At 36.3% G+C, this 17,946-nt stretch overlaps 1 protein-coding gene across 2 annotated transcripts in view; it reads right to left on the bottom strand.

The window, feature by feature from the left end:
* Window positions 1-675: 675 nt before the first annotated feature.
* Window positions 676-17,946, bottom strand: part of ASB15 (ankyrin repeat and SOCS box containing 15) — a 37,973-nt gene continuing 20,702 nt past the window's right edge. The window contains exons 8-12 of one of the 2 annotated variants that reach the window (XM_003261265.2): window positions 15,344-15,589; window positions 12,821-12,992; window positions 10,666-11,236; window positions 9,983-10,136; window positions 676-3,304 (exon numbers count right to left, since the gene is read on the bottom strand). In XM_003261265.2, the coding sequence (XP_003261313.1) occupies window positions 3,132-3,304; window positions 9,983-10,136; window positions 10,666-11,236; window positions 12,821-12,992; window positions 15,344-15,589 (1,316 nt within the window). In that variant the 3' untranslated portion in view covers window positions 676-3,131. The remainder of the gene's footprint in view (window positions 3,305-9,982; window positions 10,137-10,665; window positions 11,237-12,820; window positions 12,993-15,343; window positions 15,590-17,946) is intronic. The other variant, XM_003261264.3, reaches the window with a different exon arrangement.

Below are 17,946 nucleotides of genomic sequence, written 5' to 3'. Positions count from 1 at the left end.
CCTATTAACAGAAAACATGTTCTGTGACTAATTAAAATGATTAAACCATATTCTTCAGGAGGCACTTGGTTTCAATGCTCTTCTTAAAATTATCTTCAGCCAGAAATGGAGATCCTATTTAATGATGGCCTATGGAAAGATAAGACATGCTTAATGAGAGTTCAGATCTGCTGTTTTCCACCCGGACTCTCTGTGTGATACAAAACAAAATCCACAGGGACTAAAACAGCCACAGACATCTTGGCAGCATGGGGGAAGATGACATCCAAACTCTGCCATGTTGATTCCACAGTGGCTAGACAGGCTCCACTGTAGAATGTTTGGCTTCTCCTAATGCTGACTAGGGAGGAGCAGCTGTTACCCTTTCCCGGATAAAGTGACATACTCTAGAAGAAACAGAATCCTAATGAGATGGAAATTAATTCCTTTTTCTATCCAGCCATCTCAAAAACAAATACACTGCTAGAAAAACCCAAAATATGGTGAGCAAAAGATCAAATCTGATTTAGATACAGCAATTGCTTCTTTTTCATAAGACACATTTTTCTCTTGCTTCATAAATGCCAAAAAGCCACTTTTAAAAACCCATAGCATGTGCAGTTAATTCATATCTTTATATCCAAGTATTTCTTGAATATTATCTACACAAATATATATCAAATAAAATGTCAAAGCTTTAGTGAGCAAAAGTTTAATATATGAAGTATCATAAAGCAGAGTTATAACCTCAATATGATTTTTTATTCATTAGAGTAATATTTTTAGGTAACAATACATTTAACCACATCTAAGAGTGCAACACAAGAATAATAAAATCTTGTATACAAGATGTTACAATTAAAGATAAATACATTACAGTTTAATTTACATATAAAATATATCCTCTAGGGAATACAAGAAGTTAAAATTATAGCCCTAATTGTACAATTTTTTATGCTTATTTATCTTTCAAAGGTAACTAAAGCTAAATACAACTTGAAAACTTTATAGACTAGTGAGATATTACTGTTGAAAGAATATAGTAACAAGGTAAAAATAAATATAAGAAAAATACACTATTAAAATCTAAGAATAACATTAAATAATTATAAGATTACATAACTCACTCAGAAATTTAAAACTATTATTTCGCCATTATGTCACTGATTATTTTTGTCACTTATTCAATATAGTTCAACAAATACTTATTGAACTCCATGCTCTAGGGAATGTGTTTGGCCCTGAGAAAGCACTGGAAAACACAACAAACATAGAACCTGCCCTCATAGAGCTTATAGTCTAGTGGGAACACAGGCATCTATAATATGGCACGACAAGTTCTGTGCTGAGGCTTCCCGTCCTAGAGGAAGCAACATCTCAGCTGAGACCTATAGGGTAAGTGCGAGTTGATTAGGTGAAAGGGTGCAGAAAAAGTGGAAAGAGAGTTCCAGATGAGAGAAGGAAATGTGAAGACCCTGAGGTTAAAAGAGAGCATGGTCTATTCTACAGCAGTGGTTCCCCATACAAAGGTCCTCAGATATTTGATGGCCCACAGTGAAATTCTCACTTGTCAGTGGGGAAATGAGAGCAGTGTGAGGTCTTTTCAAAGTAAAAGTCATTCAACTTGAGTGACTGAATTTATGACCATCTTATTTTCTGGCATTAAAATGACCCCTCTTTTATGAAATGATGGTGAGAGTAGATGGTATTTTTTAATGACTCTTTTTGAAAAATTAACACAACAAAACCTATTGGTGTATGACACCTTAAAGTCCGGGAATCACTGTTTAAAAAATAAAATTCTAGAAGGTTCAAGGGAAGGAAGGAAAGGGAGACATCCAGAGATGAGGCTAAAGAAGAAGGCAGGAGTTAGATCATGAAAGTTCAAGTAAGAACTTTGGAATTTAAGAGCAATGGGAATGATCTTAAGCAGAGAAGTCAAACTCTATTATATTTGTAAAAGACTATTCTGAGATGCTGTATGTAGAAAGTGTTTGGGACAGGGCAAGACAGAGGCAGGGGAGCCAGATAAGCAGCACTGTATTAGCCCAGGAAAAAGAAGATAATAGACTTAGGGCCAAATGCCGGGTGCGGGGGGGCACTGCGTGGAAGATGACTTCAGGAGATAATAGGATTTGGTGATTTGTCTTATTGGGTGAGGAAAATGGGATGGTCAAGCCTCATGTCCAGGCTTTTTTCTTTGGAAACTGAATCGAGCATTGTGCTAACTATTGAGCTCGAGAAAGAGCTTTTTTTTTTTTAGTTCATCTGGGGACATGTGGAATTTGAGGTGTCTTTGTGTTCAAATGTTCATTAGGCCAATTGTCTACATAGGTCGGGAGAACATGAGAGAAAGAGCTGAGCTTCGGATGGAAATTTTGTAGTCTCTAGCAAAATGATTAAGACCATGGATGTGGATAAAATTTCCCAGAGAACAAAGCAAAGAGGGCTTAGGATATATAACTGAAAGAACAAAAAGAAGAGGGCTTAAGATATATAACTATAAGATTGGCTAGAGATGAGCTAGGCAGAAGCCAGAGACAGAGTGTCTAGGGAGGTGGGAGGACACCCAAGAGAACAGGTTTTGTGAGAAACAAGGAAAGAGGTATCATTTCAAGCAAGGAACAGGCAACAATGTTGGACGCGGTAGGAATCGATTGGAAGAGGGACTGAAGAATGTTCACTGAATTTAGCAACAAAGAGATTGTCAGGGACCTTGAGAAAAGCAGTGGAGGGGCAGATGCCAGATCACAGTCTGTGAACTTACAGGCAGGAGGAGCTCTTTTACAGAGCAAGACCATGAAAGACAGAATAGGGCCAGCAACTGGCAGATGTGGGTTTGAGAAAGTGGTTATCTGTTTTTTAAACATAGAGACTTGATTGTGGATATTGTAGGAGCCACTTGATAGGGAGAGTTTGATGACTTGCAGCAAACAAAGATACAAATCTAAGTTCAAAATACTATCTTTAAAAAATGCAAATGTCTTTAAAGACATAAATCATGGTGTTCCCACAAGACCACATGATAACCTATAAAACTGTCAATTAATTTAAATACACTTTACAATTAAGGATGTAAAATGGTTACAAGAAATTATCTGAGGGAATCACATTTCAACATATTTTTTTAAATCACATTTTAAAATATTAAGTTATGGCAATTTTAGCTCTTGTCCATAGAGATCATACTCTTTAAATAATATGTATCTTTGAATAGCTGGTGGTAAAGGAAGCTTCTCCATTGAGGCTGGCTGGCAGAGTTTCTGGAGACCCATAAGTCGTCGAATTTTTAACCGACACAAATGCTTCAATGAACAAGGATTCTCTAAAAGAAATCGGGAAAATAAGCAAAAAATTTTTTTAACTAGTGGATTGACCCCTAAGATATGACTATTTAAGAATAACATGAGTAGTGTATTCTGAAAAACATGTATGCACACTTTAGTAACTGGTGATTTTAAGTGAAATTCAAATTGTAATTGAACATTCTGGTCTACTCCTCTAGAATGTAAGCTCCACGAGGGCAGAAATTTAGTCTGTCTCTGTGCCAGGAAGAGAGTCTGGCTCATGGTAGGTGTTCAACTAGAATTTGTGGAATGAATAAATGGACTTAAGAAAGCAAATGCTCACATCTCTTCTTTATTTTTTAGAGCTAAGTATTATAGAGATATATTCCTTCACTTTCTTTCTCCTACCAATCTGTCTGATAAATAATTATCCATGAAACGTCGACGCAGATGATTCCATCTATCGTGAATAATCCAATCTGAGTTTTGTTTCCAGTGTCTGATACTTAAACCTTGTATATTCTCAAAAAATATACTAATATTATTTAAATATCTGATATTTTCAATTCTTACTTTATCTATATTATAATTGGAAGATTGCGATTTTATAGCAGCAATATGAACGAATGAAGGAGCAGCATAGCATTCAGGCTTAGATGTGCGCTCTGGACCTGGTCAGCTTGGATTAAACTCCTAGCTCTGCCCCTTAATATTTGTGTGACCTTGGGCAAATCGCTTAATGTCTGTGAGTTTGGTATTCTCATCTGTGAAATAAGGATAACAACAGTACTTATCTCATAGGGTTGTTTGAAGATTAAACAAATCGTGTAAAGTATTAGAAAAGTGCTCAGTACATTGTAACCATCCGATAAATATTAACTGTCATTCAATGCAATAATAAACATGATCACATCTCTATTACATTTGATGATATAAACGATTTATCATTTAAAATTAAAAACAATGTTCCCAAATATTATTGATGCAACATTACCAAAATAAGCAAAAAAAAAAAAATCTAAAAAAAAATACAATTTTTTTTTCCTAACCAATACGCTGCCTTACAGATAGCTGGAGGACTCCTGACATCCAGTGGTTAATCACACTCACAGCAATCAACTGGCTTCGACTCTCGTTGCAGTAATATATGATGGAAACAATAAAAAAAAACTTCCTGGCCTTATTCTTACTTGGATTGTCTTTCTAAAGTCATCAGAATTAGTAAGTATTTTGCAAAAAAAAAAAAGTGAGCAATTAATTTCCATTTAAAAGCAAAGTCTGTTCTTTCTATGACAGGAAGTATAATGGTATTGTAGAAAGAGTCTGTTTTCAAGTAAGACAAACAAGGGTTGAAATCTTCACTTTGTTATTTTTCTATGTCTATTACCTTGAGAAATTAATTTATCTAAGTCTCACCATTTTTCTCTGCCTTGCAATCTCCAAGCTAAAAAAGAGAAGGTTTTAAGCTTTTTATTGCAAAATAAAATAGAGAAAGAAAGTACACATGTATAGTTTCATAAGTTGTGTAAGTAATTATTAGTTGAACATCCATAATCACCTCCTAGGTCTATAGGAAATAGAACTTTGCCAGAGACCAAAGAAATTATTCTACAATCCGTCCTTCTTTATTTCTTTCTCCTGCCATAAATAACTACTATTCTGAATTGTAATCACTTTCTTTAGAATTTCATCATCTAAGTGCATTATCCCTGCACTATAGTATTGACAATACATTTAAAAACTTTTTGCTATGTCCTTTACGTCTTTTTTAATCTGCAAGTTATTCTCTCCATCCCCTTCTTGTCTTTTCAACTAATCTTTGAAGAACCCAAATGCCCTATAGTTTCCCACAGCCTGAACTTTGCCGATTGCATTTCCGTGGTGCAGTTCCATGTCCCACTGTCTCCTCTATTTCTTGCAAATTGATAACTGGATCCAGAGACTTGATCAGGCTCAGGTTTGATCTCTTTGGCAAAACTATAGCAGGTTCTGTGTTCATTCTTTGGGGGCTACATATTAGCAGCTGTTGATGCTCATTGACTACATCCATTAATTTATTGGAGGCTATATAATGGTGATAACTAATTATATCTTTTAAAATTGTTTAGAATACTTTTATAAAGGAATGCTTTTACTTATCTACTCTTTAGTTACTAATGGCACAGTTTATATATATGTATATATATATGTAAGGCAGAATAAATGCTTAAGTCTTTCTTTTATCAGTTTTTAAGATAATGAGTTGATTTTCTATCATATTCTGGAGCTGACCAGTTTTTTTCAAAATTGTATATTTAATAAATCATTCTATTGTAAAGGTACATGCACACATATATTCATTGCAGCCCTATTTGCAATAGCAAAGACATAGAACCAACCTAAATGCCTATCAAGGATAGACTGGATAAAGAAAATTTGGTACATATACACCATGGAATAGTGTGCAGCTATAAAAAGGAATGAGATCATGTCCTTTGCAGGGACATGGATGGAGTTGGAAACCATTATCCTCAGCAAACTAATGCAGGAACTGAAAACCAAACACTGCATGTTCTCACTTATAATTGGGAGCTGAATGATGAGAACACACAGACACATGGAGGGGAACAACACATACTGGGGCCTGTCGGGGGTGTGGCTGGGAGAGTTTGAGCATCAGGAAGAATAGCTAATGGATGCTGGACTTAATACCTAGATGATGGGATGATCTGTGCAGCAAACCACCATGGTACATGTTTACCTGTGTAACAAACCTGCACATCCTGCACATGTACCCTAAAACTTAAAATACAAGTTGAAGGAAAAAAAAAGAAAAAAACCCACAAATCGTATATTTAAGTAGATTGGTTTCAATTCATTGAAATCATTACCCTTTTTGAAACTTAAATTGTCCCATCTTTGGCCAGTTGGAGCCTCTTCAAGTTAGCCCCTGAATTCTTTTGTCATGAATCATGTAGTCTTTCAGAGTTTCTTTGCTTTCTGGTATGACCAGATGTTCCAGGTTCATTTTATTCATTTCCTTCCCCAGATGCAATCATCCATTTCTCAAAAACAAAACAAAACAACCTCCAGCAAAAACCCTGGTTTCTTTTGTTAGGAAATGGCATTTCCAGGCCAAAATCTGGGTTGTAGGAATGCTCATTGCTACTGGGTTTATCATTATTTCTAAGACTTATCTGTAAACAGACAGACGCGCATGCACTCACACACACACACAGCATAGTCCACATGCACACAGATGCTTTCAAGATAAAATAGCTTATGAGTTTATATTGTTACTTCTAATTCAAATTCAGGACTACAGGATTTTTCTTTAATCTCTTCTCTATTACATCTTTATTTTCTTTCTGCCACACTGACAATCCTTGGTTTCAAGGATACAAAGAATAATGGAATTGGAATATTCCTTAATTACTCATTTACTGAATATATCTGTCATCCTCAGCATAACAATATTATATCACCATCAATATTTTAAGATATTTAAAAATATGTATTTTAATTATTAAATGTTATTTATTTTATCTATTTACTAATGTTCAAAAATAAATAATTGTGTTATATCTATTTTATCAGAGCATATAACCATTACGTGTTGCATCTTCTCCCTTTTAACTCTCACTTAGTCTTGGCATTCTGTTTAGTGTTAGCCTTGTTTAATACTAGTCCTCATGGTGATATCTCACTAATCATTTTGGGTTGTCTAAAGGCCATTTCTTAGTAGATCCTTCAGACGTCAGTAAGAGGAACAATATTTCCTGAGTTCTTGCATGCTGACAACAGTTTGCCTACACTGATCATTGAAGTCAATTTTGCTGTGTAAGCATCCTTGGCTCACATTTTCCTTCCAAGGAGAGTCTTAAATATGTTACTCCATTTTCTTTTGGCATAAAGTATTGTTGATGAAAAGTTTAATAATAATCTATTTTTTCCCTTATAAGTCACTTGTTCTTTTTGCCTATGTGCCCAAAGGATATAGTATTTTATATATTATAGTTTCAAATCTTTCTTTTTTATTACAAGTTTTTCTTGAAACTTAGTTTTTTGTATTTGTTATGTTCCTTTGATTTGGTTTTCCTTTTCAAGGAATCCTATTATCCATATATTGACTATTCATTGTCTGTCATCAATGTTTTTAGCTGTCTTTCAAATCCTTTTATCTAAGCTACAAGGATGCAAAGGCATAAGAATGATACAATGGACTTTGAAGACTCAGGGGGAAGGGTGGGTCAGGGATAAAAGAGTACACATTGGGTACAGTGTACACTGCTTAGGTGATGGGTGCACCAAAATCTCAGAAATCGCCGCTAAACAACTTATCCATATAACCAAACACCACCTGTTCCCCCAAAACCTATTGAAATAAACAAATATATATATTTTAAAATCCTTTTCTTCATTTATATTTGATTTAAAATTTTTCTTCCGTATCCTCTTTTATATCTCAATGTATTGGCAACTGTGTTGCTAGTTCTTGTTTTCATTCTAGTTCAGTCTTCACATTTGACATTAATTTTTTCTATTTTTTATTCCTAATTATTTCCTCAGTTGTTACCTGATTTCTGAATTTTTCAAATTTTGACTCATGTTGTTCTTTCATATCTGTTCTTTCATTATTTTCCTCATGCTTTTTAGCTCATTTTTGAAATAGAAGGTTTGAATTTTGATTGTTCTGAGAGTGCATTTTTTATGTATTCATTGCCCTTGGGGATATTATTCTGTTCTTCTTTCTATTATTATTATTATTTTTTTTTGAGGCGGAGTCTCACTCTGTCCCCCAGGCTGGAATGCAATGCCGCAATCTCGGCTCACTGCAAGCTCCGCCTCCCAGGTTCACGCCATTCTCCTGCCTCAGCCTCCTGAGTAGCTGGGAATATAGGCGCCCGCCACCATGCCCGGCTAATTTTTTGTATTTTTAGTAGAGACGGGGTTTCACCTTGTTAGCCAGGATGGTCTCAATCTCCTGACCTCGTGATCAGCCCGCCTCGGCCTCCCAAAGTGCTGAGATTACAGGCGTGAGCCACTGCGCCCTCTCTGTTGCTCATTTTTATTTGCATTTAGTTTTCTTGAATTTTTAGAAGGATGCTTTGTTCCACATAGTGCTTCTAACTTTACAGAGCTTCTTGCTCTATTATTTTCTTGCAATGACCCAAAATATGGTGGTTAGATCTCCGAGGTTTCCTGGCTCTGTTTGCCATCTCAACTTTTTTGTGGATCCTTTCTTGTTTCTGTCCTGCCCAATTTTTGATTTTACTCTCAATGCAGGCTTAAATCCGGGAAGGGAACTTAGAGAAGTGGTTTCCAAGAATGCATAGGGTCTAGACTGTTTTGTAATTTCCCTTAGCCTTAGCTTTTTATTTGTAAAAAATAAGCATGGTAATACTTAACTGTACGATATTTCATAGCACACTGTACATATACATTTCAGATACCTCACATAAACTTACCAGGTAATAAAAACATAAAAATGTTACTACTTTAGTTTTAAAACTAAATAAATTTGTTAAGTAATTTAAATATTCTAGACACTGCCACCTTATATGCATTATTTCTTTAGATTCCCACAACAACCTTATTAGGTTAATACTATCTTACATCTACTTTGCAATGGGAAAACCTAAGCATAAGAAGAATAAGTAACTTGCTCAAAGTCACACAACTAGGATGGCTATCTTGGTCTTTTTATAGGAAATAAAATATCCTCCTCCATTTAGAGAAGCAAAAATGGTAACAATAAATTGTTGCTTTTTATCATGAAAACATCAGTCCTGAATTACATATGCATTTTATAACCTAGCAATCCTACTCCTAGGCAAGGCCAGAATTTCATTTCATTCTAGGTCTATCTGACCCCAGAGCTCAATTTCTGGGCTAACAATACTGTATTACTCATCAGATTTTCCAAGACTCCTGTTTTAGTTGCTGCAAAGTCTCTTCTATTATAGAATTAATTCCAGGGGAAGGCTGATTCAGGTATATTAAAAATGTCAAATTATTTAAATGTCATATAAAATTCTATAATGCTTATTTAGGCTTCATGAAATTGATGTCCAACTAGGTTTTGAAAGTTTATTTTTCCAAACTCATATTTTGAAAGTGAAAGCATCTCAAATCTATGATATTTTTCTGATTTTTATTTGTATTTGGATTATTTAAAAATGTACTTTCATTGAAACTTGTATGATTCATTTTCATGGTAAACTTTCACCTAGAAAAGACAAAATGGCCTGTCTACAAATACTAACCTTTGATGGTAGGACTTTGTCAATAAAGACCCCAGAGAAAGCATGTCAAAAAAGAGTAACTCTAATCCCTTCTTTCATTCATTTACTCCATATTTATTGAAATGAACTACTTATTAGGCACTATGCTAAGCCTTGCGAATATAACAAGAAACAAAGTAGATCTCTACCCACGTGGAGTTTGCAGTCTACATATTGTATGATATTATAGAAGTTAATTTTTAAAATGATTTGTAATCAGAACGTTAATATAGCTGTAGTATTACTCATTATTCAATTACAAAGCTGGAAAATATAAAGAAAAATGAAAATATGTATCTTACAACAGAGGAAGTGTTAAGGATGATTTTAAAACCCAGATAATTCTGGAAATACAGTAGAGTAGCATAGGAAAAGTATCAAAGAAGACATTAAGAAATTTCCTCCATATATGTTCTTAATTTAAAAATTGTAGGCAAAACTTTTGGTTTTTACCTAGTATTTGGCGGATTTCTGGCCATTCTCTCTGTACTTCTAGTGCAGACTTCAGTTTAGCACACAGAGGAACATAATCCATGTAATCTATTAGTACACGAGTAACTTTGCCTACCAAGTGCTTCATCCAAGGAACTGTAATAAACTCACAGAACTGAGAGAATTGATAAAATTTAATTTAGTAGTATTTTTAATATGCCATATACATAAACACTCAATTGTGTTATGAAAAAATTACTCTTTGTCTTATTACAGAAAATAAAAGATCCCTCCTTGTAGTGAACAAAAATTAAAAATAAATTGCTTCTCTCTGTGAAACCATTGGTCCTGAAGACTCGCCTGGCTCTGATGTGACTGTAGTCAGCAAAGCATGGAGAAGTCATGCTTCTTTCCATCTGGCCCCAATATTCCACCAAACAGGCAGAAGTGACTAATTGCATACGTTTTCACATTCTTCTACATTCAGTTTTCAAGTCAAGAAAAAACAAACAACATATTTTTGGGGGAGAGGTTGGGGGCTAGATTTATGCTTATATCCCTACATCATTGCAAACAAAAATTGAAAAAAAAGAAAAATAGAAAAATTAGAGTTTATTTTTCTTTTCTTGTAACATCCCTAATTGAATGAACGTGTATTAAATTAGAATGATGACCCAATATAAAGCAGAAAAGGCATAACTCACCGGGTTATCTTTTATTACACAAGATGTCCATCCTGGCAGCACCTCTTCCTGTATCTCTGACCACACAAATGAATTTCCAAAGATGTCACCATGCATGCAGTCAAAGCACATCTCCACTTGATAGCCATTATTCAGCAATAGCCTCAGCATTACCTCGTCGTTTAGGGCATATTGAATGACACTGGGGAAACGAGTGTCATTCACATGCATAAAATAACAATTGACATTAGCTCCATGGGAGAGAAGCAGCCTGACAATTTCATAATTATTGGCCCTCACTGCCACAAGAAGACAGTTGAGGGGATCTAAGTTTGGGTCTGCACCTGCAGCCAGAAGGACTTCTGTGCAACGAACATCATTATTAGAAACGGCAAAATACAGCGCAGTCTTCCTCTCATCGTCATAGCTCTGGGAAATGTGGTCAGCAAGTAGAGTGTTGACATCAAAACCATTTTCAATGAGCAGTTCTAGACACTGTGCATTTTGTCCATCTGCTGCTGAGTGAATTGGTGTTAGCCCACTTTTCCGAATTGCATTTTTAGATGTTACTGGGATAAGGTATTTCAGTGCACTAAAAGAAAAAAGTCAAATATCTACTTTCCATAAAGAAAATCAAGAAATTAAATAAACTACTGTTCTCACTAGATAAGTGAATGCAAATTGTATAGTTTCCCTTATTTTCTCTAGATAACTTTATACTGAAACATTTAACCTTTGTCTGCCGAGGTACAACTATTTAGTTTAGTGTAATGTAGCTCAGTTTTGATTTAACTTTCTGTTCTAAATATTCCTGGGAAACTGCATCTTATACGTTTTTTCCTAGAATTGTGGTTCCTCAGGAACCCTCCCCATCTTCCAATTTTCCTCTGAACAATATAATATTTACAGGTAACCAATACTATTTTTAAAAATATAGGAGAAAAGTAAGCCTTTCTAATGCCATAGAGGAATGCTTCGTAATCTTGACCATTAGGATCATGGGGTCATAGGAAGTGACCCTGGATGTCATTCAGTCCAACTGCTTCATTTAACAGAAGAACAATCTGAAGTTTGGAGAGGCAAAATGATTGTCCAAGGTCACACAGTTAGATGTAGAGCAGGACAAGAATTTGGGCCTTTTCGAATTCTTATGAATTATTCCTCTTTCACTGATTCCTATACAATCTATTTTTTAGTATTGACCATGTACACTCTGTCTGCTTCCATATAACTTGCAATTAAATTATTAGCCAAAAGAAGAGTCTTTAGTATTCCATCAACCTTGCATCAGTCCAATTGAGATAACCAACCACAGTTTATGTTTCTAAGTACATGTGATATAGTTGTGAGTTTCACACTTGACTAACCAGCTAGACATGTGTGAGAGCCACAGGCAAGGAGAACCTGATCTCTTGTGCCTACTGTTGTGAATTTATGAACACTGGGAGTAAATCCAGGTAAACTCTAACAACATGTCACTTAGCATCAATTATGCGTCACTGGTCACTTAGCCAATGGCCCACTGAAATCTATAAAGCCCAATTACTTCAAAGTTTTTGAGCTTATGAAATATATTTAATTGCCTAAAGCCATCTTCTCATGGTGGGTAGTTTAATATAGGGATCTAGACTTCTACCAATGTGTTAATTAGGTATATTTTGTGATTTAAGAATCTATTCAACCATTTGTATGGAATAAAAAAATCTAAACTTATAATGAAACTTTTCTATTCAAGAATACATTTGACATTATACTATAATATCTTGGAGATGTTAGGAAATAACTGGAATAACACTGATAGTATTGCTACAAATTTTAATCCTTTGTCAAGGGCAAAATTTTTAGAAACTCTGTAGCCTTTTGTTGAATACATTTGTAAACAGAAAGGCACTCTTGAGTGGCTTGTGCAGAATTCTCACTTATGCCTTAATTCCTTCTAAAAGAAAATTTCTTTTCATTATAAAAGTACTATAAATTCATTTTTTGGAAGTACAAGAATATCAAAAGGAGGAAAATTAAATAAGTTCTAAATATGTAAATTTGGAGCATCAAAACCTGAAGATTATGCCTATTTCTCCTTGGATTTTGAAAGGTATTACATATAGACTTGTGATTATACTGTATATACAAATTTGCCTTTTTAACTCAAATAATTACCCTATAATTTATCACTCACAGATAATGCCCCTCATAGGCAGCTCGGTGTATAGGAAGATGCCCTGCTCGGTTAGGTACATTTCCGCTTCCTCCATATTCCAGCAGGAGGGAAATGCAGTCGGGATTGCCACCTCCTGCTGCCTCAAACAGCACCGATGCCCCATCATCCGCCAAAGCAAGCACGTCACCACCTGGCGGTATAAAGCATGTGGCATAATGATAACTGGATGGTATTGTTTAAACAATCCCCTTAAAAACAACCTGCTGTGGGGCTGGGCACGGTGGCTCACACCTGTAATCCCAGCACTTTGGGAGGCTGAGGCAGGTGGATCATGAGGTCAGGAGTTCGAGATCAGCCTGTCCAACATGGTGAAACCCTGTTTCTACTAAAAATACAAAAATTAGCTGGGCGTGGTGGCGTGCACCTGTAGTCCCAGCTACCCAGGAGGCTGAAGCAGGAGAATCGTTTGAGCCTGAGAGGTGGAGGTTGTGATGAGCCGAGATCATGCCACTGTGCTCCAGACTGGGCAACAGAGTGAGACTCCATCTCGAAAACAAAGAAAAAAACAAACAAGAAAGCCCCACAAAACCTGTTGTGTTCCTTTCTGGTTAGTACTTAAAAAGTATAGAATTAAGGGCCTCCATGTTTTCTATATTTTCAATAAACAGTCATGCATGCAGCATGGTTTGTTTTATTAGAAAATCTTTGGGCCAAAAATCATGAGAGAAACTAAGTCAATTTTCATGATAGGCAAATTCTTCTGAAAAAGGCTCATTAGACTTTTTAATTTAAAGACAGTAGTTTTTTATTTAAAATTTTTTTTTAATTTTTATTTATATTTATTTATTTTTTATTTATTTATTTTTTATTTTTTTGACGGAGTCTCACTCTGTCGACCAGGCTGGAGTGCAGTGGTGTGATCTCAGCTCACTGCAGCCTCTGCCTCCTGGGTTTAAGCAGTTCTTCTGCCTCAGCCTCCTGAGTAGCTGGGATTACAGGTGTGTGCCACCACAAGGTTTCGCCATGTTGGCCAGGCTGGTTTTGAACTCTAGGCCTCAAGTAATCTACCCACCTTGGCCTTCCAAAATGCTGGGATTACAGGCATGAGCCATGGTACCCGGCCCCCTCTATTTTAACTTAACAAATACTTACAGTTAATAAAGTATTAACAAATACTTTATTGCCCTCTACGTGCAATCAGTGTGTGTGACCCTAAGAAGAATAAGTGTGACTACTCTAAGGAGCTTAGAGGGGAAATGAAACAAAATATCAGACAGCACAAACTGTATGATATTCCAGTGACACTGACATTAAGACAAGGAGACATGATATAGGGGACTGTGGCTCTGCTGCTTATGATGAGAGCTGGGGGGCTAGCCATTTACTTCTATGCACCTCTATTTCCACATCTGTGAATGATTAATACAGCTTACTTCACAGGGCTTATTTGAAAATTAAGTGTGGTTGTATTGGCAGACCTCAAAAATGTTAGTCTTTTTCCCATAGGGAATCACTGGGGATCATGTGGTGCTAGAGTTCATTTGCAGATGAGGACGCTGAGGACCAGATATTTAAGGAACAAGGCTAGGGTCTCACAGTGAGTAGTGGTTCAACCAGTTTAGGAGTTAGGTTTCCTTAACTCATGGTTCTGTAGTTGTATAAAGCACCTGGAGGGTTTAAGAAAGGGCAGTGTCACAATCTGTTGGGAAGAATTAGGAAAGGATTTAGGGAGGAGGTGTCTCAAGAGATTGACTTTGAATTGTGCTGAAGAGATGAAGGCAATGACCTGACCCAAACCCAGAGAGAAGGAATGCAAGGTATGTTTGGGAATACTGCTAGTGTATTTTAACTGGAATGTAGGATACAAGATGGGAGCAGTGAGGGATAAACGTGGTAAAACAATTTGAGATGATGCAATAGGGGTTATTTTTTGGATAGCTAACACTATTCTAGCTGCCCTATAGGGAGAGGATCCAAGTTGCAGTATGTACTGTGATTCTCTGATGGGAGACTAGAAACCCAGGAAATGGTTAGAAAGTATTTGCACTGGTCCGGGGAGGATTGAGGGACCTGATCAGGATGGCAGATGGATTGCAACGAGAGGACAAGAGAAACGCTACAAGAATTTGCAACTGATTGGATTTAGGAAAGCAGGTGATGGAGGAATTAGAGATAAACACAATCTTTCGATCCTGTTGAGAGAAATTATTACATTAGAAGAGTGGAAAAACAGGAGGAATTCAGTTAAGGAGAAGATGAGCATGAGGCCCTGATGGGCCATCTATGTGCAGATGGAACTCTGTCTCGAGACAATCAGGACTGGGCTTGTAAATGTGCAGGTCACAATGTATAGGGCTTAGCTGAGTTGTAGAATAAGGGTTTACTGAGGGACCAGGTGGGAAAACCTGATCCCAAGTTCCATTCAGCAGAGGAAGAGGAGCTCCCCTAATTACATTCAGGGGAGGAAGAGTGAGGAATGGAGAAAAGGAGAGTTCGACAGGCAGGACAAAAGTCAGGAAAGCTTAATTCCTTTTCACATACCTTTGTGGATTAGATGTTCTAACACATCACAGTGACCATACTCGGCAGCAACGCCTAATGGTGTGACTCCAAATCCATCTCTCAGGTGGACATTGCCTCCGTGTTTTAGCAGCAGAGCTATGATATCTTTTCGGCCTTGCTTGGCTGCTTCATGCATTGCTGACCATCGCTTGACACAGGGCTGGTCTAGGCTAGTGTTGTATTTGATCAGAGTCGATACCATGTCATAGGAGCCCTTTTTTACAGCTTGAAAATGATTGTTAAAAACAACAGTAAGTATATTAACACAAATACTTTAGGTGGTATTAAACTAATTACTGAATTTAGTATTGAAATAGATACTAGCTAGTAACATTTTTTCTACAATGAAAATAATGTATTTCTCATATCCCTTCTATTTCTCATATCCAAGTTTATATTTGTGAAATGTAAGTTTACAAGATGACACTACCTTTTCTTTAAGACCTGGCGGAGGGGTAAGAGTTTCACAGAAAATAACACGTATCACTAGGATAGGATGCTGTGTGCCCTCTTTCTAAATTTTAATTTCTTCACCAACAAAATGGAAATAACATTTGTTGTTGGGTGGTACAAATTAAATAATGTATGCAAAATTCTCAGTGTAGTACCTAGTATAAAACAGGAGCTCAGTAACTGACTATTATTATTATTATATCACTCCTAGGACCCAGGAACCTCATATGTAAATCATGTTCATCAGGTTTCCCCTATAAAAACAGGGTTTTTTTCCCTTGCCACAAAAGATAGCAGTAAGTATTGAATGAATTTCTCTTTCTTATTATATGTATTTTCTTTCTTTCTTTTTCTTTTTTCTTTCTTTCTTTCTTGCTTTCTTTTTTCTTTCTCTTTTCTTTCTTTCTTTCTCTTCCTTCCTTCCCTTCCTTTCCTTCCTTCCTTCCTTCCTTCCTTCCTTTCTTCCTTTCTTCTTTTCTTTTCTTTTTTTTTTTGAGACAGAGTCTCACTCCTTCACTCAGGCTGGAGTGCAATGGCACAATCTCAGCTCACTGCAACCTCCACCTCCTGGGTTCAAGCAAATCTCCTGCCTCAGCCTCCTGAGTAGCTGGAATTACAGGTGCCTACCACAATGTCTGGCTAATTTTTGTATTTTTAGTAGAGACAGGGTTTCACCATGTTGGTCAGGCTGGTCTCAAACTCCTGACCTCGTGATCTGCCCGCCTTGGCCTCCCAAAGTGCTGGGATTACAGGCGTGAGCCACCGCGCTCGGCCCTCTTTCTTATATTTTTAATGGGTGATTATCCATAAGATTGTTTAGAATCTACGTAGGCCAGCTGTTCCCAGTGAGTGAAGTGACAGTTAATGTAGTACAATTAAGGAGGTTCACCAAATCAGTTGTCTCTCTCCCTCTCTGCTCGTCTCTAATGGCTGAAATTATACTGTTACAAGGTTTTTCCCCTTTTGGATTATTAAGAGATTGTCCCCATTTAGATGTATACACTTCTAAAAATGTAACTTTCTTTTCCTTGTAAGTAAAATCTTATTAAAATACAGATTAGGATGAGTGCTGCCACTACAAATGGAGATGTACACAGTTACATTCACTCATCATTTATTCACTCACTCATTTACTATTCAGTTAATACGGCTAGCTCTACTAAAGGCTCTGTGTTATGCACTGTGGACAATAGGAAGAAGATACAGATTTGGATCTCACTCGTAGAGTTTACGGCCTAGAGACGAAGCCTATGCTGCCTTCTATTTAAAGAGAGACTCAAAGTCTGGGCCTATAGTGGGAAACGTAGAAGAAGATGTGAGGCCACATGGAACATTCTAGGGTAACCAGGAGGCAGAACGCAGAAAGGATCTAAAGCCGAGGGAAGGAAAGCACCTCCCAATGTGGTAATGGGAGGATGAAGACGAACTTTGCCTACTTCATTTGGGAGCAGGCAAGCCATCCCTGCAGGAGATTCCAGTTTTTCTCCCTCTCCTTGTCTAAAGTAGAACCTGTTGACAAATGCCTCTCTCTGAATTGCCCAACTGTCACTGGCAGCTCTAATTACAGTGAATTACCTCACGCTAGCTGGTGTTACTGCAGAGCAAACATCAGGTAAGCTAAACAAACTAAGAGAAACGTGTCCTCATGGATCTTCTTGCTCTGATGGCAGTTTTTATAATTAGAGAAAAAATGTATTAAAATAATGAGCCTCTTCCCTCATAATCTTTTTACCTTTTGTCTGACTCAGAAAACATATTGATTAAAATAGTTTCTCTTCATGAAAATAACTGCATAAATGGGCCATCTTCAACTTAAGATAGTTTTTAAAAAATCAAAACTTCACTTCCAATTTAATTTTTTGAAATCAAGAATGTATTTCCCATAGAAATAATAATGCAAATGGTAGGAAACCCCTTCCAAGCTAATTCATGAAGACATTTTTAACCAATAAATGACTGAAATAAGGAAAACTCATAAAGCACAGTATTGGTGTAACATAAATGATTAAGTAAAATAATTTAAAAATGTCTTGTTTTACATATGGATATATATATATATGTTTACATATTATATATAATTTTTTTCTCTAGAACTTAAAATTCTAAAATTTAGAATTCTTTAGAATTTT

The sequence above is a fragment of the Nomascus leucogenys genome, chromosome 13, assembly GCF_006542625.1.
Source record: "Nomascus leucogenys isolate Asia chromosome 13, Asia_NLE_v1, whole genome shotgun sequence".
Taxonomy (NCBI): Eukaryota; Metazoa; Chordata; class Mammalia; order Primates; family Hylobatidae; genus Nomascus; species Nomascus leucogenys.
Note: the sequence above shows the minus strand (reverse complement) of the source record. Positions and strands in the feature narration are given on the sequence as shown.